At 55.8% G+C, this 23,534-nt stretch overlaps 1 protein-coding gene across 3 annotated transcripts in view; it reads right to left on the bottom strand.

Moving 5' to 3' along the window:
• DSCAML1 (DS cell adhesion molecule like 1) overlaps nucleotides 1–23,534 on the bottom strand; it is a 95,850-nt gene that overhangs the window by 20,933 nt on the left and 51,383 nt on the right. For 2 of the 3 annotated variants that reach the window (XM_027881334.1, XM_027881335.1), the window contains exons 4-8: nucleotides 7,160–7,306; nucleotides 5,641–5,919; nucleotides 4,669–4,944; nucleotides 3,863–4,159; nucleotides 1,575–1,847 (exon numbers count right to left, since the gene is read on the bottom strand). In XM_027881334.1, the coding sequence (XP_027737135.1) occupies nucleotides 1,575–1,847; nucleotides 3,863–4,159; nucleotides 4,669–4,944; nucleotides 5,641–5,919; nucleotides 7,160–7,306 (1,272 nt within the window). Of the gene's footprint in view, nucleotides 1–1,574; nucleotides 1,848–3,862; nucleotides 4,160–4,668; nucleotides 4,945–5,640; nucleotides 5,920–7,159; nucleotides 7,307–23,534 lie in introns of those variants that run through there. The other variant, XM_027881336.1, reaches the window with a different exon arrangement.

Genomic DNA, 23,534 nt, shown 5'->3' with positions numbered 1-23,534 from the left:
CAGCTACACCTGAGTAGGGGCTTCCTTCAGCAAGAGATGGGGGCGATTCCTCACAAGCAGGGCTGGGGGCTGCCTGCACGTCCCCATTCTCAGGGGGAGTGGTGCCAGAGGGAGTTATAAAGCTTTTATTGCTGTGTGCTTAGAAGGACCTGCATAACTCACTGGTGGCACTTCATGTGGTCACCAGGCACTTGTGGCCATAAAAGCTTTACAGCGTTCCACAGCATCCCACGGCCCTCACTCTATGCAGTTATGTTTATTCACTCCCTGACTGTCTTCCAGGGCTTTGCCAGTCTTTTCCACAGGCCTTTTATCCCATGGCTGGAGGAAATGAGGAATCCAGCCAGCAGGGCTGGGTGTAAATCTCCGGCAGCCGGAATGAAGAAGTCTGGCCCTGGGTGAGCACCGTGCTGCCACCCGCCCGCCTTCCTCAGCCCAGCACCAGCCACCAAGCGAGGCAGTAAATCCAGATTGGGAAGGGTTCACTAGCGGTTGCTTCCCAGAATACACAGATCCTCAACTGAACTTGAGCATCCTGCACCCTCTGATGGCACCTCCCAGCGAATCCCATTACTGGGCTGCGCGCACACATCCCAAGATGCTCTCCCCACACCAGTTGTCCCAAGACAAGACCAGCAACTCTGGCCTCTTTTCAAGCCCTGAGACTCCACATAGACAGGGATTTAAATAAGGTGAGGAAAGAAGGGGCTGGCCATGCCCTGCAGACCCAAGGGGCAAGAAGACCTCCCCACATTGCCCTCAGACAGGTTATCCACAGCCCGCCCCTCCCTTTGGAAGACCCCAGAGAGTGTTAGCTAATCAAGCAGCAGCATCTATAATCAGCTTGATGCACTCCCTCACTAACCTGATTCCTAATAAGAAAATGGTGGCTGGGAGGGGAGGGAGCGGGATCAGAGTAAATCCAGTGCACGGATACCCCGCTGGGTGAGAGGGAGGACAGCAATTGGCCTGCTCTGTCCCCAGTGCTGCCGTGTTTGTCTAAATGATTTACTGCAAACACCGAGCTGGCGACGGGCAGAGACGACCCGACAACTCTGAGGACGGAGATACGGGAGCACCGCGCGCTCCCAGCGCAATCTCAGCAAGTCACTGGGAGGGAATGCATCCGGCTCAATTCATTAGGACTGATAGCTCCCTCAATGGGGCTGAATAATTGATGGCCTGGAGAAGCTTTTAAGATGTTCCGTGCGCTCGGAAGACCGAGAGTATTATTTTTTTAAAAGCTAGCACACACAGAAAAACATCGGTGAAGGTGATCCAAGCAAAGGTTAGGTGTTTTAATACGTTATGTTTACACCATAAATCCTTGCTCCATCACTTGTAAGGGGAAATGGATACGGCGTGGCTCGGGGCAGCTGCCGGAGAGCAGGCAGGGCCAGGTAGCCGCTCCGGCAGGAGCTGAGCCATTTCCTGAGGGCTCCCATCCCCAGTGACTACGGAGCACAGCCACCAGCTAGCCATGGAGTTCCCTGTGTGGTGCTCCTCAGCCTCCATCCCGCTGCACGGACATCCCAAACGCAACCTGGATGAGGAAACCCTCTCCAGCCGCTTACCTTTGACCGTGACGTGGACGCTCTGGCTGATGGAGAGCTGGGGCTGGATCAGCACGCTGCACAGGTACTCTCCTTCATCCATGCCCTTCTGGACGTCCATCAGCTTCAGAGTCCCATTCTCAAAGACCACTTGGCGGTGGTTATCGGGCAGCAGCAAGGAGTCCTTGTACCACTTGATGGAGTAATACGGGTACCCGATCACCCTGCAGTTGATGAAAGTGTCCCTACCCGCTACCGCTGTTATGTTCTTCATGGCTCGGATGCTCGGGGGACCTACATATTCGGGAGGAAGGAAGAGGCAGGCTAGGTTAATTCCGAAGGGCGGTTTGCTTGCATGCAGATCTGCTGCTATTTCGGAGCGAGCTTCGCAGGCAAAGGAGGTAACCAGAGCATTTGGGAGCCAGCCCGGTTCGGGTGAGGAGCCGGCACGGGCTCCTCTCAGCGCATGTGGGGAATGCCGCTCGTTGGCTGCAACCCTCCAGCTACAGCTACTCGCACACGCCTACGAACAGGGATGTGCTCCTGGGTCACAGCCACACTTCAAACAGCAGATCCCACCCCGGTTTCGCAGGTACAACCCCAGTGCCGGGGAAGCTGAGCTTGCACACACCACCAGTGCCCATCGGAGGAGGTTGGATGGTGTCTGGAAGTGCGGTGTGTTTCCGCAACGGGCACCACGGCCACCCAGCAAGAAAACTTCCACCTGGCTCCTCTGGCAGCACCTTCAGCCATGGGAGCTCTGGCAGAGATGGGGAGCGCTCCCCCACCATCACAGCCCCTCTCTGCCTCTGCCAGAAAGAAGCTGCCTGCATTGTGCCGAACATCCTTGGCAAGAGCTGCTACGGGAACTTGACTTCCATTGGCAAACGTACTTCACCTCCCCTAAACCCCACCTTTCTGAGCCCCTCACTGCCAACCTGGGTATCACTGAAAAGCCTGACAGTCACCAGTTTCTGGCTGGCTCTGGTGCTGCCTAAGGACTGTGAGAATGCTGCAGGTGAGCCTGTAAACGAGAGGTTTCATGCATCGATAATTACATTGTTCTCCCAGCCGCTGCATAAAATAGCAAAGTAATCTAAAGATTAACCCTGTCTTGACTCCTCATCCTGAGGGCATAGCAGGATAACAGCTTAACAGACACTCAGGATCAGCTGATGGACGGTGTTTCTCATTCTACCACACATTAGGAGAAGGAGCAGGAAAAAAGGAATTAGCATCTCACTCTGTAACCATGTCTGGGGCCTGTCTGAGGGACATGCTCCATGCCAGGGAGAAAGAAACCTGAATCTTATCTAGTGACAGCCCATCAAGAGCTGAAAGAGGGGAAATAAGGGAGACAAGGGAACATCCTCATTGAAAACGCTGCTCTGGCTTCTCACGGCTGAGGGATGAACTTGCTCCAAATTCAGCAGTAAACAGCAGCAAAATTCCGACTCTCCTGGGATCCCAGCCAAAAAGCCACTAGATCCATTTCAAACCTGAGACACAGACAAACACAGCCCTTCAACCCTAGGTCTCAGCAGACAAATAAATGTTCCCTTATCTTGTCTCACTCCCACCTGTAAGCCTGGGAGCTTTAATTGGGGATTATTAATGGGCAGGGCTTTACACCACACCCCGTGCCTGAGAGCGCTCCCTGGAACGCACCGAGCAACGCGCTCCAGCCGTAATAACACGGCGATTAACGCGGCCATGGCTTTTAGCAGACAAAGAAAATACAGACATGACAAATCAAAGCTCATTTTCCACAATTTCACGTGCTGCCTCATCATCGTTTGTCACGGAGATCCCTGTGCCGGCGGGCGCGGTGGCTGCCAGGGAGTCGGGCTCCTGTTGGGAATGGGGGACAGCTTGGAGAGCACGGGGGGCCTGGGACACTCCTGCGCCCGTCACCACCTTCTCTGTGCGTGGTGTGCCTTGGGAGGTGTCTGCCCACCCTGTGCAGACCTCAAGGCAGGGGCCTGGGAGGGTGAGAGCAAACCCCAGTAGGGAGAGTGCTGCACTTTGGCCCCTCCAAATTCAAGCTCCAGCTCTTCAAGACTCTGGCATTGCTTTCCACTTTGTTAAACTCCCTGCTTTAAGCATCAAAGAGCCTCAACCCCACGGGCAGGTGTGCGAGTGAGTGGGGCAGGAGCAGGGGGGCTCAGGGAATGAGGCTGGGGTAGCCAGGGAGACCCACACGGCCGGGAAGAGGAGGGAGAGGTGACGAGCAACGACCAGCTGGGGAACAGAACAAAACCAAAAGCCCAGTAAAAGTCCTATTCTGATATTTAAAAGTAGACAGGCACCTCTTACGTTTATTCGCGCTTGGTATTCGGCGCTGCCCACCGAGTTCCGCGCGGTGCACCGGTACACGCCGCCGTCCTTGATCTGCGGGCCGGTCACGTTCATGTGGCTCACGGTGGTGCCGTCCGACATGGTGTACTGGTTGGAGCGGTGGCCGCTGTCCCGCGGGATGGGCTCGTCGTCCAGCGCCCAGGTGACGGTCGGCGGCGGGGCCCCCTTGGCGGCACACATCAGGGAGAACTGCTCCCCGGGGTTGACCACCTTCTCGCTGAAGGAGGAGACGATGCGGGGGGTCCCATCTGGGGGGCACCCAGCGGGACGGGGGTCAGCGAGCGGCAGCCACAGCAGTGGCAGTCACCCACTGACAGGATGGAGTGGAGCTCCCACCTGGAGTGGGAGCCTCGGCTCGGCCAGGAAAGGAGCCCGGCCAGTGGCACGCCAGCATCCCTGTGACAGGAGTGAGGGGACGTGCTGCTTGATACAGACACTGGCTTGAGGGGACAGCTCCCTTGGCACAGCCCATCCCTTATCCAAACACTCTGGATGAGGGAGGGTTGTCTGCTGATTGGAGGTGCCTTGGCCCCGAGATTGGGGATGGCAAGTCAACATTTATTTTGGTCCTTCCCTGTCCTGGTCATGCTGTGTCCCTGCTGACAGCACACAGAGCCCACCAAGCAGGCTGGGAGCAGCCTGGCCCCAGGATCCCCACTCCAGTGGGTCTCACTGCCCCCCAGACACACACAAAGGAACCAGTGTCCCCTCAGAGAGGGGTATAGAAAAGAGCTCCCACCCCAGGGAGCCGGCTCACCCTCCAGAGTGATGATGGAGAAGTCCTGTGCCGTCTGGGACTTGCGGGTGGCGAAGCACTGGTAGGCCCCGGAGTGGCTCTTCTGGGCAGCCGTGATGAGGAGGGTCTCGTTGCTGATCCCCCGGATGGAGATGTAGTCATCCACCACCACCAGGTCCGTGTTGCGGTACCAGCGGATGACGTACTCGGGGGACCCGCTGAGGGCACAAGAGAGGATGACGGTGCTGCCGATGCCTGTTTTGAGCTTCTTTGGTGTGAGGGTCACACGCAGAGGGTCTGTGAGAGAGGGAGAGCAGTGAGGCGTTGGCGGTGCCGGGCAGCGCTGCGGGGGGCGGCTCATCCCGACTGTGCTCTCCCCGCTTCCCCTACCCTGGAAGCGCCAGCCCGGCTACGCGTAAAATGTCACCGCACAATAAGGCAGGTGGCCCTGCCACCACCCTCGCTGCTGACAGCCCCTGCTTTGAACGTGAGCCCCAGGCACCCAGCAGGGGTACTGTGGGGAGGTGGCAGGGTGGCTGGAAGAAGATGTGGTCGGTGTGATGTGGTCGGACAGGGCTGAGCTGGGGACATCCCTGCAGGCTGCCGGCCAGTGCTGCTCCAGGTAAGGCAGGCACAGTGGCTCTGGGGCTGCCAGGATCCCGGTGACAGGAGGAACCCCCGGGAAAACAGCATGTGATAAATACTTGGCCTGCCCAGATGGTATTTACTGTTTGGCTAGAGCTTATTTTATGTAAATCAACATAAATTTTATGTAAATCAACAAAACAAAGCACACAGTCACCCAACACGTTGGACACGTGCAAGACAGTGGCTTCCAGCACACGACACAGCACACCAAAATACAAAGCTTGTTATTTACACAGCTGCATAAAACCTTCAAGGCTTTATACTGACATAGAGTTTACGTTTCAGAAGGCAGCAGGACCAAGCCCCGCCCACATACACACCCCTCTCCTCCCCGCCCGCTCTCACCTATGACCGTGAGGGTCCCCGTGACCTCTGCGGAGCCGAAGGTGTTGGTCACCTCGCAGATGTAGGTCCCGCTGTCCTCCACGCGCAGGTCGCTGATGGTCAGGCCCGTGATGCGCTTGGTCCAGCGGCCGTCGGGGGGGAGCGGGCGCCCGTCCTTGATCCACCGCACGGCCGGGTTGGGGTAGCCCGAGGCGATGCAGGGCAGCTCCACCAGCCGGCCCGCCTTCACCTCCCTGGACTGGAAGCTGTCTAGCATCGTGGGGATGGACTCTGCTGGGTCTGGGATTGGAGAGGAATTGGGCTCACCCGGCGAAGAGGAGCGCGTGAGGTGTCTCCCCTCTGCCACGGTGACACCGGTAGCATCGTGCCCTATCAGCATCCTCCCTGAGAGGTTGGCTCTCCCCACCCCCACGAGCTGGTGGCTCTGCCACATCCACATCCTTGCTGAGCATGGTGTGCCCTGCCCCACCTGTCCAGCGCAGCCTTCAGCAGCCAGGACAACAGGCTTGTGGGAGAGGCGGGAGGGAAAACACATCTTACTAGCTGATGGGAGGAATAAACTCAGCACCGGAGGAATTACTCAAGGTGACACCTAATTGGTGCAAAATACACAAATTCTGTGGCACATTTCAAAATTTACAAGCAAAAGGGCCCATCAGGCAGCTGGGAAAGGAGAAAATTAATCACTAAGTCTCAGGCGTGAAATTAAATTCCAGGGGAAAGAAACCTCTTTCATTACTCCCAAGCAGAAGTAAAACGCCATGACGTGTAAATAATGACAGCGACCAGGAGGGGACTGGGCCAGATCGAAGAGCACGGACTGGGGATGATCCACCCAGAGATGCCCACGCACTGCTGGGATGTGTGGCAGGACTGGCACGGATGGGACACAGGGCTCTTGGGTCTCTAAGAGGCAAGGACCTGGCCATCCCAGACCCCTTCCCCATCCACTGAGGGGTTAATCCAAGGAGCCGGTGCGGGAGCTGCCGCCTGTGCACCCGAGGAAGGAAAAAGCATATGGCAGAGCGCGGCTACGAGTCGGGAGAACTCCCTCCCTCCCGAGCGGAGTAATTTGGGCAGTGAGCGGAGCCGGGAGCGCCCCGAGACACCCGGCACTCCGGACTGCACTGCCTGCGCCGCAGTATCGCTTGCACGTTCGTCACATCGCGTCAGGCTGCTCACATCGCGGGCTGTCACAGCGCATCGCCTCGCGCCCCATCGCCCCGCGCCCGCGGTGACGCGGCGCTGCCACCGCCCAGCACAGCGGGGCTGCGGCTGGGGGGCACGGGAGAGGCAGCCTGGACCCCCTGCACAGCCCTGACCGGACCTTGCAGCCCCCACTGGGATGTCCCCTCCCTGCAGGGACCAGAGGTGGCGATGCCATTGCTCCCTGTGTGTCACTGGAGGCAGGTAGGGGAGCGGGCTTCAGGCTGGGCTGGACCCCCTCCCGGGCACAGGACCCCCTCCCGGGCACAGGATCCCCCCCCTCCCGCCCACACTGCCCACACCACGTGCTCACCTGAGACGGAGAGCCGGGCTCCGTTGCTCTGTCGCGTCTCCCCGCTGTACTTGTGCTTGGTGATACACCTGTAGGTGGACAAGGCATCTTCCTTCTGCACGTCCGATATGTACAAACCTCCATAAGAAGTAATAAAAAACCTATTTTCTGGAGACACAAAGGGAGGGGAAGAGTGAGCGAGCCAGCCCTGACCGCGGGCTGAGAACCCGGGTCAGGTAGAGCCCCTGCACTCTGGGCAGGCACTGGAGCCTCTGGAAGGGAAGGAGGGACCTTCCTCCACCTCCCTCCACCTTCACCACACTGGGGTGCAGCTATGGCTGAAGTTTCAGGCAGGCTGGTGAATTTGGGTGAACCTCATGTGTGCAACAGCAGCCCCTGTGTCTGTGGGCACATCGCTCATCCTGGGCGCACACACCTGCCCAGGTGTCAAGGTGGGCTTGGGGTGTCCTTACACACTCCAAGCACTCCCAGGGCTTAGATTCAGCCACGCCGTGGCTGCAGAGGGCGAGGAGGGCGCGTGGCACGATGCTCTGGCACACGCTGCTCCGCACACGCTGCTCCGCCGCGGTGCCACGCGCTCCATAGCAACGCCGCAATTAAAAGTGAATCCGTCCCGCTGAGTTAATAATTAGCTTAACTTACTTAGAAGCATGTGAAAACAAATAAGGGCTCGAGCTGATGTTTGAGCCCTGGGAGGAGGGCGGTGGGAGAGCAGGCAGGGCAGCACAGCCCCGGCAGCGCCGCTGGAGCAGCCCCCTCCAGCCAGCGGGTTTTGGAGCCTGGTGCCTGTGGAAAGGAGTCTTTGGCTGGCTCATGACCACTATAATTCATCATGAATAATAACAGTAATTAACACGAATAGAAAGACCTGTGTAGTGGCTACATGGAGCGCAGGGTAAGCCGAGGCTCTGGAGAGAAGCTTCCTGCCCACCTGGAAAGTCTTTTGCCCTGCCCTGCTGTGACAGCAAGGCTTTCACCCCCGGTTCCACGGGGCTTTGGGGGTTATTCCAGCACCAGCCGCAGGTGGGATGGAGTGCTCTGTCTGCTTGGCTGCACCGTGCTGCCAGCCAAACCACCCCCTACCAAACCCTGTGATTGCAGAGATGCAGAAGGTAATTTAGTGGAGCTGAATGCACCGAGTGGAAACCTTTAAACCCAGCCTTTAAATCAGCAATGGCTGCAAATGGCTCCCTCAAGTCCTGCACAATGCCTGGTAAGCCAGGATCTGGCCAACGAGGCCAGAGAGCTGGTTTTCCTTCCACCTTTTCGAAGCACCCGGATATTCTCAATTAAGCCAGAAGAAAGCATAGTGGTCAAACTCCTAAGAGCAGAATAAACATGAGTGAAATAGAGGACAAGAGGCAGATGCCCCCAGAGCAGCCTGCTTCCCCCATCCTGGGGCAGGACCCCATGCCCAATTCCGTAAGTGCTGCCCAGAAAACAGGGATCTTCACCCAGGGAACCAGAGTGTGTCCCTGGCACAGAGCTGGCTGTGCTGGCACTACCCATTCCAGCTGTGGCTTAGCCAGATGTGCAGGTTTGACCTTAATTGCTTGATAAAGGAGCATGAGGGGCTCCAAACAGCAAAGAAAGAGCAAATAATTAATAACAATGCCAGGCAACTGTGGCTAATAGAGGCACCCTGTGCTGATCCTCCCTGGAAGCTGCGTAGGCAGTCCCACGGGATGCCGGGGGGGGACATCCCTACACCTCCAGCAACACCCCTGTGTCTCCATTCCTGCTGGGAGAGACCAGGGGCTCCCCAGCCAAAACCTCAGACGTGGTTTTGCCTCCATGTGGCGTGGCAACACCAGTATGCAACTGGGACCCGACGCTCGGCGGCACAAGCTTCACGCTCCGCTGCCAACTGGGGCCGCCGAGGGATCCGCACAGACCCTGTGGAAGGGCAGGGGGAGTGGTCCCACAGCACTGAAATAGCATGCAAATCAGACATTAATTTTTCATCTCCCATCAAACCAGTAAGCGAAGAACATTGGCTGCACTGGAATTTGAGATGGGGGGGAGCCGGTTTCCATGGCAACGGGGCTGTATTTTGCAAAGAGCTGGCAGCCCCAACCCACACCCCCACACTCGGCCGTGCATGGGTAACCACAGCCCTGGGCTGCCGTGCTCCCAGCTGGAAACAAAGCCTGGTGCCCAACATCAAGGCTCCAAGACGGAGTTAGAGCCACAACACCCACTCCAGAGAGAGGAATGGGCTGAAAACCTGCAAGTTTAGCACCCACGCCCCCACCACGGAGCGAGAGGAGGCATCTGCCCCTCACAAGCCGTGGCTGTGGCGATGCCATTATGTTACGTGTAAGATCTACCCAACCTGACAGTGCAGCTTCCTTTGGGTTTTTTTTTCCTGAGAAGGGACAAGGAACTCCGTTGAGGAACATTCCGCTGGTTCAAGGGAGATGCGGGGCAGTAACTGATGTGAGCGGCTCCGACAGACCTCACCGGAGTGACTTATTGCTGAGTGTGCTACTGAGATTAACGCCGAAGGTCGACGAATAAAATCAGATCTTTCTGCCTGCCAGGAGGTGGAAAAGCTTTACGGGAAGCAGAGGATTAAGTACATCCGTGGCCAGTCTGGAGTGATGTGCCTCTAATAACTCTTCCAGCCAGACCTGAGTTGCTGCCTTTGGAGCTGCCTCACCAAAGCCACCACCAAAGCCCTGGGCTCAAACGCAGCCAAGAGCCCACCAGAAGCTAAATTCCACCTAAATTCCCAGGAGCTCTCCCCTTACCTGGGGAAAGGCACCAGGGTGAGAGGGGGGTTCTCCTGAATGGTAAACATCAGGAGGGTCTCGCTGAGTATGCACACACAGACACACATTTGCTGTTACCAAAATCCTCTCCAGCTGCCAGCAGTGGCCGTGAAACACCGGCATCATTCCCAAGGGCCTTCCAATTCCGAGAGAAAGATTACAGTCGATGCAGGTTACCAGCTCCTGCTCTATCCAATATAGATTTATCAAAACAACAGGGTCAGGGCTTCAGGAGGGAGCCCATTTTATAGTTCATAAGACTAATGAGATAACTTTCCCTTGGTGCTGCCGGAGAATCAATAGGTGCCAGCGTTTATGAATTAGGCACGCTCGGAGCATGTGCATCCCAAGGCATCCCGGACAAATCCAATAACTGTTTGGTGCTATTTCTGGCCACGTTTAAAGTGACAAACGCCTCCCAGGGGGAAGACACGGAGGGGGAAGCCCCAAAGAGCAAAGCCTGTAATTTTCCACCGCTGCCACAGCGGCACTTTTCTGCTGCGGTTGCTGTTCCAGGATGCCATTTGCCCGTCATGGAGCTCACCTGGGGACAAGGAACATCCACAGAAAACACAACCAGGATGGAAACTCTGTGGCACAGCATGGCATGGCACTGCTCACCACCTCCCTCCCGGGGACTGCCTGAGCTCTGGGGTGCAGCACCCAGCTGGGCAGGGGACACAGGGCAGAGGGGCAGGCTGGTGTCGATGGCACCAGAGCTGCCTTTCATCTCAGCAGGCTGAGCCCAGCTCATGCCACGGCAAATGCTGAGAGCAGAGGGGCCCTGGACTGGGAACTGAGATTAAAGCTCCATCCATCCCTCCCTCCTGGAGATGTTAAAGAGGAGCCGTGACTCGAGCCCAATACAAATTCCATATGAACCGCACGATATCTGACAGATTTATTTACGTGTTTGCCTGCCATGGGGATCCCAGGGGAGGTGTAGGGCTGTCACCACTCCCAGCCCTTCCAAAGGCAGTACAGTTCTCCTGCAGAGCTGAGCTGGCACTGCTGTGCACCCAGCCAAAGATTCCCACCTGGAAGTCATGGGCACCTGTAACATGATCAACGCCAGCTGAACAAGCAGCTTGGGCTTTGCACCAAGGGGCTCCCTCTCTCCTCCTCCTCCTCCTCCTCCAGGAGCAGTGGCCCTTCTCCCGAGGAAAGGACTTGCCAGCTGCTGCTGGAGGCTGTGGAGCCAGAGCGGGGGGAACAGCAAAGGAGGGGAGGAAATCGGGACGTCGTGACGGGCTTTCCACCTCCCCTCCTTAATCTCCTTTATAAGCACGGCTCCATCTCCTCCCGTTACAGGATTAACACCCATCTCTCATTCTCCTCCCGCAACAAGATTTTATTTCTAATTACACTGCAATAAAACTGGGCGCGCTCCCAGGGCTCCTTCCAAATGACTTGTCGACACTCTGCGAGATTGGATCCTACTCGGGCCCGTTTCCGGCACCTCTGCCTGCTGTTCATTAGGCATGCATGAGGGAGAGGCTTTAAGAATGGAATTACATTTAAATGGCTTTTCTGAGAGGGAGAGATGAAACAAGAGAGAGAGAGAAGCGAAAAGCAGGAAAGGTTTAGAAGGAGGGTGTCATTGTCACCTCCCTGTCACGCTGCTGCCCAGCAGATGCTGTGCCAGGTCCCTGCCGCCGGTGCTCCAGGGACCTGACAAGTCAATAAATCCAAAAGGAAACACCAAGGGAGCTTTCTGAGCATCAAATTTTTGCAAGAGGATGGCAGCCAGGGGCACGTGGCACTGAGCATTGTCACCCTGCCCTGTGGGGTGCCCAGGACACTGGAGGCTCTGCCAGGGGCATCACCACAGCTGAGGGGCACTGACTGCTGTGGTGGTGGAGAGGTTTACCAGCAGAAACATGGATTTTCTTGTCAGGGCTTAGGAAAACGCACAGAAAGAAATATGGGATGGGCACAACCAGAAGTAGGTGTTGGCAATCCTGCTCCCTGCACTGGGGTGTGAGCAGCCAGCACGTGGCTTGAGCAGAGCACTGGGAGCACCACGGCCAGGCCCACCCTCCACAGAGCTCCCGCTCTCACCAGCTGCTCAGGTGCCATCCCCACTGCACAAATTAATCACCAGCAGCATGACAAACAGCTTCCAAGGAAGTGGGGGAAGTGAGTCTGCTCATGGACACTCGCATGCCGGGGAGTGGCAGGCAGCGAATAAAGGAGGGGATCTGCGAGGAATCCGCCAGGAAGGGATCACCCTGTCACAGCCCCCCCACGCAGCGCCCCTGCTCTCCCCCTCCTAAAGCACGTGTTACCCCCCAAATCTTCCAGTCCACGGAGCAATGAGCATCTCTGTCACTTTACTCTCAGTGCGATGGCTTTGCCATCTGCATTTCTCTCTCTCTCTGGGCAACGAAGGCGTAAGAGAAGTTCTGATTTTGAGCATGGGAAGCTTTTTGGGAGGGAAAATCCAAGGTGCATTTCAGAGCCATCCAGGTAGGTGCTCATGGAAGCCACAAACACATGATTTCATTTCACCTGAGATAATGATGAGTGGTGTTATTCCAGCAGGGTTTGATACATGTGTGGCTTCCAGTGCACTCTGAGCAGTGGCTCCAGATGTTTTCCATCCCTACTGGACTCATTGGCAGTGGGCAGTTGCCGCTACCTGGATGCTGCTTCCCAGATACAGGCTCACAAGTCAGCAAAATTGGGAAAACAGATGTTAGGAAAGATCTCTCTCTATTAGCTCCCTCGGAAGTGAGGTATCCTGCAGGGCTGGCAGGAGTTATTAAATCAAGAGTCATTATTTACCCAAGGGCCAGTCTCGCAAGTCATGTTCCTAGAAGTAAATCCGGAATTACGCTGCCCACGGAACTGGATTCACACGGGCACGAGGGAGAGCACAGTTTGCCTCTCTGGGTTTTAATCCACCTCTGAGTCACCGGAGCGCCTGGCAGCGAAACCGAGCAGTGTTTGGGGACACTTTCATTTGTTTGCGTAAGCGACTTTGGGAACGACACACTTCCACCGAACCAGAGCACAGGGGAGGAGGAATCCCCCGGATGGGGGGCCAGGGGGGCCGGGGCTCACCCCCTGCACCGCCCACCGCCCTCCCCCACCACCGGCCACGCTGGCACTGCCAAAGGAGGAGGAATTAATCTCCCGAGGTGGTCCGGAGCCGCCTAATACCAGCAGAAAATTACAGAACAGGATGAAGAGCATTACAAAATGAATAGGAGGGGACTAGAGATTTCCATGGCTAATCCTGTTAACGAGACAATTTCTTATCAAACTCATTATGTGGCGGAAAGACGGGGGGGGGCGGGGGGAGGGAGGGGCTGGGGAGGGGGGAAGGCAATGCCAGGCAAACGGCATTCCCGGTGCGTGGGGACACGAGGCTGGCAGGAGGGCAGGAGAGCACGGTGGCTCCCCGAGCCCGGCCTGCCACGTCCCCGTATTGTATCTGTACTTCCAAGGAGAGCTGAATATCACTAGAGTGACCATTTACCACAAACCAGTGCCGTCTGCTCCGGCTCTACCACCATTCCTCTCCCAGCGCTGAGCTGCAGCAGGTTGGGATCACGGCAGGCGCAAAACCACGTAAAACCCACCGAGAGAACACTCATTTCAAACAATGACTTTTGGAGAGTAATTTTTGGGGGGGATTTTTTTTTTTTTTTTGACCTCCTATCACGACGAGACTCGTTTCCCAGGGGGAAGCAAAACGAAAAGCTTTGGTCCACGAGGCTGAACGTGTGTCTGCCTTAGCTCTGATGGCAGCGGAGGCTCCGGCACGGGATGGGGATCTGGGAAAGCAGCACAGAGTGCTGGGGAGCCGGGCAGGGGCTCTGCCCACCAGCCCCTCTGTGCTAATGCCCGGCTCCAGCTCAGCCACACACGAGAGGAGCTGAGCCTGGCACAGCAAAACGCCGCTGCGGCTGAGTGACTCCCGAAAATCGACAGCACGTTCCTCACCAGCCCCTCCGCCTCCTGCCCCCCAGAGTCACAGGGGCTTCACCGCTACTTTGTGCGCAGCGTTTAATTATTTCTTTTTTTCTCTCTCTCTCTCTTTTTTTTTTTTTTTTCATTTGCTATTTAAAAAACCGCGGAACTAGTCAGATTTCATGCTAATGAGAAGAAAATCTGGATCGAGGACTGTGCAAAAATTTGCATCTCAAAGAGGAAAACAGGAAGTCGCTAAGAAAGGAAAATCCACGCCGAGGTAGCGGGTATGGCCATAATTAGGCTAATGCTGCCTCTGTTCTGTCAGCTCGTTTCCATCAGCCCCAGGGTGGCAGGGGACAGCAGACCCCACCACCACCCTGCGATTCCCCACCCGGGAGAGGGCTGGTGAGGGAAGCTGAGCACCAGGCTGGCGGTGTGGGATGCAGGATGACACGGGATGCAGGATGGTGTGGGATGCAGGACAGCACAAGGAACGCAGTGGACCCACTGCCCCAGGAAGGACACACGCCTGGAGAGTCTTCTCCAGTGGCACCACCAACACCGTGGGATCAAGTGTTCCCAAAGGAAGAAAATGTCACAGCCCCCATATGTTATCTCAGCCATCACCTCTCTGCATCTCTGCTGTCCCCAGAACAGCCCTACACGGTGCCCAGCCCCACCTGCCCAGCCCCAAGCCCTGGTGAACACACAACCACTGCCTGCCCCACCTCTGGCAGCTCAGAACAAGCAATTACTGTCCCCCATTTCGAGAAGGGCTGATTTGCAGGTTTTGCATCAATTTTCCCCTGATTTTTTAATTGGGTTTTGCTGCTGCTGCAGACATTACTGAGCAAACAATTCCGAACGGCTCAAACCAAGATATTTGCTCATAAAAATCCATCACCAACGCCGAGAATGACAGAAATGGAAAATACCTAATGAAAACAAAGGGGAAAACAACAGGTACTCTGGTCCTTTGCCATCCATCACCAACCCCAGATTACTGAAAATACGGGAGGGGGAAAAAAATCCTCCCATCTGCAATCAAATCTTGAGAAATCTTGAAAAGCCAAACACCACATAGGAGGAAATTCTTTGTCCCCACTTCAATCTGCAGGAGTTTCGCCATAATTATAATAGGAGTGAGACTGCTGGATAACACGAGAATTATTTTCCCCACTTACATTGTCAAATGATCATTTTGCCCTGCAGTGAAATCTCAATAATTATAATGCCGAACCGTGAAAGAACAAAGAAATAAAAAAAGCAGTGTTTTCTTCCAGGGAGCAGGGGGAGGGGGCAGCTGCCATTGCAGGACTCAAAGTGCATCCTTCCTCTAATTATCTTTCCCAGAGCTGTGCATCCCTCACCCTTTCTCCAGGGCCCGAGCACGCCAGTGAGCCCACCGACAACTCCATGGGATGGAGGGGGTCGTGTGGGTGGGAGCAGCCACCTCCATGCCCAACATGGTAGAGCTTCCCCAGTAAGAAACAAGAGTGGGAAGTGTGGTTTGGGCTCCGTGGTATCGCCCCAACTCTAATGTGAGCCCCACAGCTCTCCAGGACCTCCCCACAAAGGCTGCCCACGGGACTCGGCCATGGGATGTGGGGAGTGCCACGGCAAAGCCAGTCATCACACACTGTCCCTTCACACCCATCCCAACACCGACAGCCCCTAGGCAGGGGAAAAGCGAGGGGAGACGAGAGAAAGGGGACAGAAAGCAGGGGGTGGGGGGGGCAAAGGAGGCGAACAAGAAAAACAAGACGACAGAACGCTTGCTCCACAGCCCTCGGCTAAATTACAAACCAGTTTACTGAGGTGGAAAGCTGCAGTGAGCTGAGGAGGAATATGTGGAAACCATCTGCAGATTTAAAAATAATCTATTTTACGATCACCCTCGAACATATTCTTTTGCAGAAACCAAATAGGATTTGTTGTTGTTGTTTTGTGCAAACTGTTAGGGAAAAATTACTAGAAACATGCAGGGGGTTTTGCCTTCTTGAGTACTGAGAGGCTAAATATGCCCTTCCTTATGTTTAGAATAGTAACAGTCATCTTAAAATTAACTTGGTCTGCATCAGAGCTTAAAACAGTTGCAATTCAGAGCCTGCAAAAGCAGGACAAACCTGCGCTGGGATATCTAGCGCTTCTAGCTGACAGATGTCTTCCTACATACAGTAAATATAGGTCGTCTTTTCCTACCCAGAGAACTGTAGATCTTAATTAACCAGGCCACTAGCAGCATATGTAATGATTCTTTTTTTTTTTTTTTTTTTTTTCAGCTTGCTAAGTAAACCTTCCTGTGATTAGATGGAAGGAAAATAAGATGCGTGTGAGAGGGACCCATCTCCCCCATCCTGGCTCCCTCGCTCTGGCCGCCCTGGTGAGCAAAGGCCTCCTCATGCAGCTCCCGTCGTTATTTCACGCCATAAAATCTGCCTAACGAGATGGGAAGGGCGTGGAGGGGAGTCCCACACCCCCCTCGCTGTGCACAGCCCACAGTCGTGCCCCGGCCAGCCCCGAGCTCTGACAGCGGCCAGAGGGGTTGTTGAGCTTCACAGACTAAAGTGCTCCAAGTGCTCCTCCTTGGAAGCCACTTCGGGATTAAATTATCTCCAGGCTCAGAGACAAATGAGCTAATGAAATTCATGCTGCATTATGATAAAGCCGTGCTGAGGCCTCGCAGAGGGGCAGTGGGTGCTGGGGTGGGCCAGGGCGGGTGGCAGAGCCCATCGCCCTCAGGCACCGGGTCCCTTCTCAGCACAGCTGGTCTGTGAACCCCTGAGGGGTCACTGGAGCTCGTCCTTACAGCTTTTGTGGTGAAGGTGCTGTGATGTGTGTAAGGGTACCAAACAGACTTGGGCCATCCCTAAGTAATTAGGAAATAACAGACCTTGGTTTATTTGTGTGAATTCAGGATTTGGGAGGAAGGGGGAAAAAGCAGCTAAAAGTAATGGTGGCCACATCCCGGCCCAGGGTCAGGAGGAAGGCAAGAGCTGGGTGAAGTTTTACAAGACAGCAGCCATGCACCTCCTGAACAAGGGCACCCAGCCCTCCCACCAGCTCTCACTCTGAATTGCAGCTGGTCTTAAAAATCCCCTTAACTGGAGGGAAGGGAGAGCAGAGCCCAAGCCCATGGTTGCATCCTTGTACAGTCTGTGTTTTACAGGCAGAGATGTGCTTGGCAGATCAAGGACAGCACGGAGACCTCTGCAAAGGCCAAAATTGGTGCTGGGGATGTTCCAGCTCCCCATAAAAGGGAGCAAAAAGCTACCCAGAGCCTGTGGGAAGAAGTCACAAGGCCAGAATCTCCCTCTGCAACACGGAAAACTGCAAGAGAGCCACGCACACATCACTGCCCTGCACCAGCTTTGAATGAACCCTGCTGAAGCCAAGATCTTGTTTTGATCTGATCAGGAAAACCAGAAGCCTCACAAAAGGAACTCCTGCCGCCTAAAACTCAGGAATGAAGTGGAGTGATCCCACGCTGCCGTGGTCCCACGTGTCCACGCAGACACGCGCGGTGCATCCCCTCCTTCTCCTCCCCACTACTCACCGGGGAAAAGAAATCAGCGAACGTGACTCGAACAAAGAGCAGAACTTCCTCCCCGCTCATTAGTGCTGGAAAAGCAACAGCAAAAAAAAAATCCCCAGGACATAACCTCCTCTTCAGCTCTGAAGTCTGAATAGCTTGGAGAGGCTGCTTGGGTTTATTCTTTGCCTTTCACCTCGCTCAGAGTTGGTCTGCACACTTTGATTGCAGAGAAGAGCCCGTGCCAAGAGAGGAACCCCAAAACCGCTCACCCTGCGTGCTGGCTCCGCACAGCCACCCTGGGGCAGACAGGCTCACACACACCACATCTTCCTGCCGGCACAGCCCCACCAACACCTGGCTTGGGGGCTGGAGGCATCTCACAGCAACGCTCCCCAGCCTGTGGCATGCTCTAAACCTTCCTCCCTCTCTCCCATCCCTCTGGAGTGGGTGACTCCAGGGGAAAACCACCTCTCCTCACCCTCCTTGCAGCCAGGAGTGCTCATGGGGACTGGTGGTAGGAGGGAAAGGGGCTGCTGCATGGGACAGGGGCATCAGCTGCCCTCACCTCCTGTCTGCTCCCTGAGCACCACCACGCACTGCAAACAGCAATCCCAAGGACCAAGACGTGGGGGAATTACACCACCCCTTTGGAAGGGGGTGAGAAGGGAGAAACGCCACCAGTGGGTCACTTCTCCACTCACCCACTCTCCGGTACTGAAAAGGCTCAGGGAGGGACTGGGGGAGGGAGCTGAAGGCATTCCCGGGGGGAACAACCCTTGTGTTCCATCAGCGTCACTCCCCCGGCGCAGCTACGGCACAAATCCACCCCAGAGCATCTGCCACGCGCGGGGGCTGCACCAGCAGCTGGGGGGAGGAGGAGCAGCCCCTTCCTGCACCACACATGATCCGCCGCAGCTTATCAATAATTATTAACACAAGGCAAATGCATGTTGACCTAGTTAGACGTCCAAGAAGCAAACCAGCTACGGTGGGTTTGTTCAACAACCCCGCAGCTCTGACGGAGACAGGCCTGGCTGGTTCCTGGGGGAGCCTCAGCGCTCACACCCCCACCCAACAGAGACCAGCAGCACCCAAAGGACCCAAAGAGGAGATGAGTGTGTGATGGTCCTCAAAGCACCTGCACCCAGCCCTAGTCCTGCCACAGACTCCAGGAGAGCAGTCTGCCCCATCAGGGATGAGGACACTGCCAGGGGAGCCTGGGAGAGTTCTGGGACCTGCTCACCCAGCAGAATTTATGCACAGGTTTGGCACCTGGGCCATAAAACACTGTGCCCCTGAGCAGAGCGGGCTGACTCAGAGCGAGCGCTGGGAGCAGGAGCAGAGCAGCCAGCACGGCACAAGTGAGCTGCACCCAAGCTGGAATGGCACTGAAGGGTCCTCCTGCACTGAGAACGAGGAGGAGAGCGCGATGCCAGGGCCACCTCATCGTCCCTTCTGCCGGCACGTTCAGCCGCTCTCACCAGGCAGCAGCTCTGATAAAGAAAGGCACAGGAGTGCTGCCCTGCCTCCTTCAGCTGGAGGGCTGTGTGCCCCCTCTCCTGCCAGAAGAAAGGCAGGGCATGGCTGTTCTGCCTCGATACTGAGCGGGGTTGGTGACCAGAGCCCTGTGGCAGAGAGGGATGGAAAGGGATCCCTTGAACCCGGGTGCTGAGGCAACACTGTGGCAAGAAAGGCATCAGTGAGATGTGGCCTTCTAACCACGCACAGCCCAAACACAACCACTGTACCAAATTATTCAGGAGTATAAGAAAACTGTAACAGTTTATACTTCAAAGAGAGTGGGGAAATACTCCAGATAGTTCACAGCAGGATCACAAAAATCGTTCAGGGCTAAAAGAATTACTCAGGTGGTGTGGGATGCAGCACAACCCCCAGCACCCATCTCCAGGTGGCCCCTTGGACACCACAAGCACAGAGAAAAGAGATCCTGTGTCCTCCTGACACTGGCACAACACGATCCCTGGCCCAGGAGCTCAATTTAGGCAAATCCAACCTTGCAATAAGATATGATTTCCTAGCAACAAGCAATGAGATGCTGGGGCAGCTCACCAGGAGAGCGGGCGGACTCCACATGGCTCCAAGACTTTAAATGAGATGAGATCTTGTTACAAACATGCTTTCACCTGCCTTCCAGGTGTCCAGGAGACAGAGTGGGCCGGGGGAAGCCTTGGCCCCCAACACAGCTCTTAGTCTCTTCAGGTTTAGCCTGGGGAAAGCCACGAGCTGCAAATAAGGGCCTGGCACCCTTATTGGCACCTGGCACAAGGACCCCCCCAACATCCAGGCTGTGATCCACCCATTTTGGGGTGATCAGGGACCTGGGACCCTGTAACACTGACTCAGAAGGTGTGACCTACGGCACACACACACAGAGCTTTATCTGAGACCTGAGCTCATTCTGCCCTGCTCTTGCCTCCAGTTTGCTTCCCTGCAGTGACATTCAGGATGAATCAATCCCCTGATCTTGTGCAAACACGAAAGGATCTGGAGGTGCCCCCGCCCAACCCCTCCAGGTCAGAGCGTGGCTCAGGGCAAGGGACATGAGGACAGTGTGGACACTGTCACCGCCGGCCTGGGGGGACACCTCCTCAGCCACTGGCCTTCTGCCCAGGGCTCCCTCCTGCTCTGCACGGTTCAGTGGTGCCTTCACAGCATTCCCTGTGCCAGGACAGCCCGAGGCCCCAGCGCCAGCTTCAGCAGGCACGGCTGGGCCTGGCCGAGCCGGCTGCCATGGACAGGCACAGCCCACGCCGGGGAGCCACCACGGCAGGGTCAGCCCAGCAGGGCTGGAGAGTACCTCCCTGGATGGCACACAGCATCCAGGCATCCCATGCCCAGCTCCAAAGGTGACAGACCTTGACTACAGGACACCCCCCGGACATAGCCCTTCTGTTCAGGGCAGGAACCCAGATCTCCCTCCCTCCCTCCCTCCCTCCCCAGCCTGGGAACGCTCAGCACTTCTCCCCAGCCCAGATCCCTCTGTCCCTGCAGCACTGCAGCCAGATCCCGCCTCCAAAAAGCCTTTCAAAACTGACGGGATACAAATTATTCCTCCCTTTCAGCTGCTATTCAAGCCTTGCTGGCCACCGCTCCGAGCAGCTGCTGCCTCGCACACACTCACGCCTCTGAGCGCGGGAAGGGTGGGCAGAGGGGCGATTTTGGGAGCAAGGAGGGGTAAGTACAGCATCCCATTATGGCCACACAAAGCAGCTCCTCATCCACAAGCAACGGGGAAGGCAGGGTGAGCCCAGCCTGCACAAGAAGTGGAGCAGAGAGCTGGGAGCTGTCGGGCAGGACGAGTTTTTGCTGCAAGAAGCTGAGCTCTGTGCCAGGGAGGGTGGCACAGGGATGGTGGCACAGGCCAGGCCAGCAATGCTCCTCACTGACACACATTAGTGGGTGCACAGATTAAAGCAGCAGGACTAATACCCAGCCAATTCACAAATGTTTTATTCATAAAAACACTGCAAAGTTCACGCACGCTCACTAATTACTCAACCTGCTCCTCTGTCAGGTGAATAATGAGGGGGAAAAATAATCAGCAATTTGTTCAAAACCACATGGAGAAATTCTGAGTGTGTTACTGCAGCGCTGTGCTCTGCATACTGAAACCTGGAGCTGTGTGATGCTGCACCTATGGAAACCTGGGCACACCCCAGAGAGCAGCCCCTGCGGAACCAGCCATCAGCACATGCAGCACACAGGCCCTCCCACCAGGCAGCCCCCCAAATCCCATCCTGTCCCACGCAGCTGGGGCCCATTTCCAGGGGCTCCAGCCACAGGCCGAGCCAGGGCTGTCACAGCTGCACCTCAGAAGAGGAGAGACATTAAAAAGCACTGAGGAGCTTCTATCTCCTTGGAGCGCTCGGAAGCCCAGCCAGGCCTTGCTCTCTGCAGCGCTGCTAATTACCATGGCTTTCCAGAAGGCAGGAATAATTAAAGCACCTTCCCTTTCCCTGGAGAGCGAGAGCAGGAGCCTTAGTGGATGACACAGGGAAGAGAAACCATTTCCCAAACTTCTTTGCTCTCCTTAGGAAACGAGCCCGGCAGCAGGGCAGAGCATGCGCCACCCAAGAGCAACGAGGAGCCTCCTGGAGGGATGCTCCTGTCAGCACCCACCCAAGGGGAAGGAAGCAGCGAGAGAAAACCAGCCAGCACGAGGGGGCTGGATGGGAAATCTCAGGATTTTTAGCTGAAGAAGCACTGAAGACCCAGCGCGTTTGCTCCTGAGGCGCCGTTTCAGCCAGGGGACTGCTGCCTCGGCACGCTAATTATTTTCAAACAAAACCATCTGCTGCAGTAGTGTGAAAAAAGCATCACAGAACACCAGCCCCGGAAGATCCCACCTGCCCACCCAAACGTCCTAATGTGCCGCATCACCCTGCTGGTCTGGCAGGGAGGGGGTAGGTGTAAGGACAGGGCCACCAAGAGCCAACGCTGACTTTCAGACGTGGGCTCTGCAACTCCAGCAAAGTTCCTGACAAGCACCGGCATCTCCGCAGCAGCAAACGGGAGCGCAATCACAGAGAGGTGAGGGGAGGGTGGAAACAAAAAGCAGCAATAAATCACTTCCCTGCTGCTACCCGAGGAGATATAATTAAGTTTATGCCTAGAGTGGCGTCGCTGACAGTAGTCCTGGAATGAGATAAACATACGGCGTGAGGTTCGGCTGCAATAACACCAGTGCCGAGTGGCAGGTGACACGTGCGCTCAGGAACATCCTCAATTAGGGAGCTGCAGTTCCCCAGGCACGAGCTAAGGCGGGGAGAGCACCAGGAGGTGTCTGATAAACTGCACACCGGACGGTGCAGGGCACTGGTGCCCACCCGGAATGGGCTCTGCAGCCTCTGGAGAGGGGCCCCCCGCTCTGAGCAGCCTCTTACCATTTGTGCCTGTCCAGGGGTGTCCCCTGTGCCCACCATGACCCACGTGTGGCACAGAGGGTGGCACACAGAGGTGTGACACAGTGCCCAGCTCACCAGCACGCATCCTGCCAGTGCTTAAGCACAGGCTTAAATTTAAGCACGGGCTTAACTTTAAGCGCATGAAACGTCCAATGATCTCCAAAGGATTATTTGTGTGCTCAGCTGAACACACGGGGGGCTCTGAGATGCTCAGTGTCACACCCTGGGACAAAAGGCACAGACCCACCCTGCAGATGGGGGTTTTATTGAAATGGGGGGGGGGCCCATCCAGGCAGCTCAGCACAGGGACAGTCACTGAGGCCTGACACCGAGCTGGGCCAGAGCTCCTTACACAGGCCAGGAACACTGTGGGCACTGCAAACCATCCTGTACTCAAACACACCTGCACGTTTTCAAATGCTTCCCTTGATTCTCTTATGAAAAAAATCCACAACCCTAATTCTCACTGACAGAAAAGAGCTTGGTTTGGGTTTTTTGGTGGCACGCAATAATTGAGGACAATCCCAAAACAGCAGTTTTTCCAAGTAGTCCGGTCTTGCAATATGCCTCAAACCTTCTTATTTTAAAGTGTCTGTAGGAGCCTCCTTCTGCCCTTCCCCACAGGTCTGATGAACACATTTCTGCCATGAACACACCCACCCTGCGGGTGCCATCCCAGGTGACGCTGCCTGATGTCTCCTTCGCTTAGAAAGAGGTCAGACCTGGCCACCTGCAAAGCTCAGCTTTAGCAGCTCAGGTCAAGGAGCAGAGGAGGACACCCCAAATTAAGCAGAGCATCACTGGGGTGACACCTAAGCAAAAGCCCCCTCCTGCCCTCCAGCACGGCACAGACCCTGCCACGTCCATCAGCATCCCACCTCCAGCCCCTGATCCCACCCCAGCCAGGAGGAGCCTCCAAAAGCCAGAGCAGGGCCCAGCTCAGCTGAGAGCCTCCAGCTGCCATCTGGACAGATCACAGGATTTTTTCCATGCAAATATGAAAGAGGGGGTGGGGGAAGGCTGAGGAGAAAACGAGGCTGCAAAATGAATTCAGCATCAATTATTCTAAAATATGCGTGTTAATATGGGAAGGGCTCCATGGCTGCATCCATCTCCACTTCTGTTCATTTCAAGCAGCAAGATGTGACCCGGGAAGATGACAGCATCTCGCGTCTCACTTACACAAACACGAGCTGGGCAAGGGGGGATATTAAAACAGG

This window comes from Empidonax traillii, unplaced genomic scaffold (genome assembly GCF_003031625.1).
Source record: "Empidonax traillii isolate 1590-97213 ecotype Southwest subspecies unplaced genomic scaffold, ASM303162v1 scaffold87:size1256882, whole genome shotgun sequence".
Taxonomy (NCBI): domain Eukaryota; kingdom Metazoa; phylum Chordata; class Aves; order Passeriformes; family Tyrannidae; genus Empidonax; species Empidonax traillii.
Note: the sequence above shows the minus strand (reverse complement) of the source record. Positions and strands in the feature narration are given on the sequence as shown.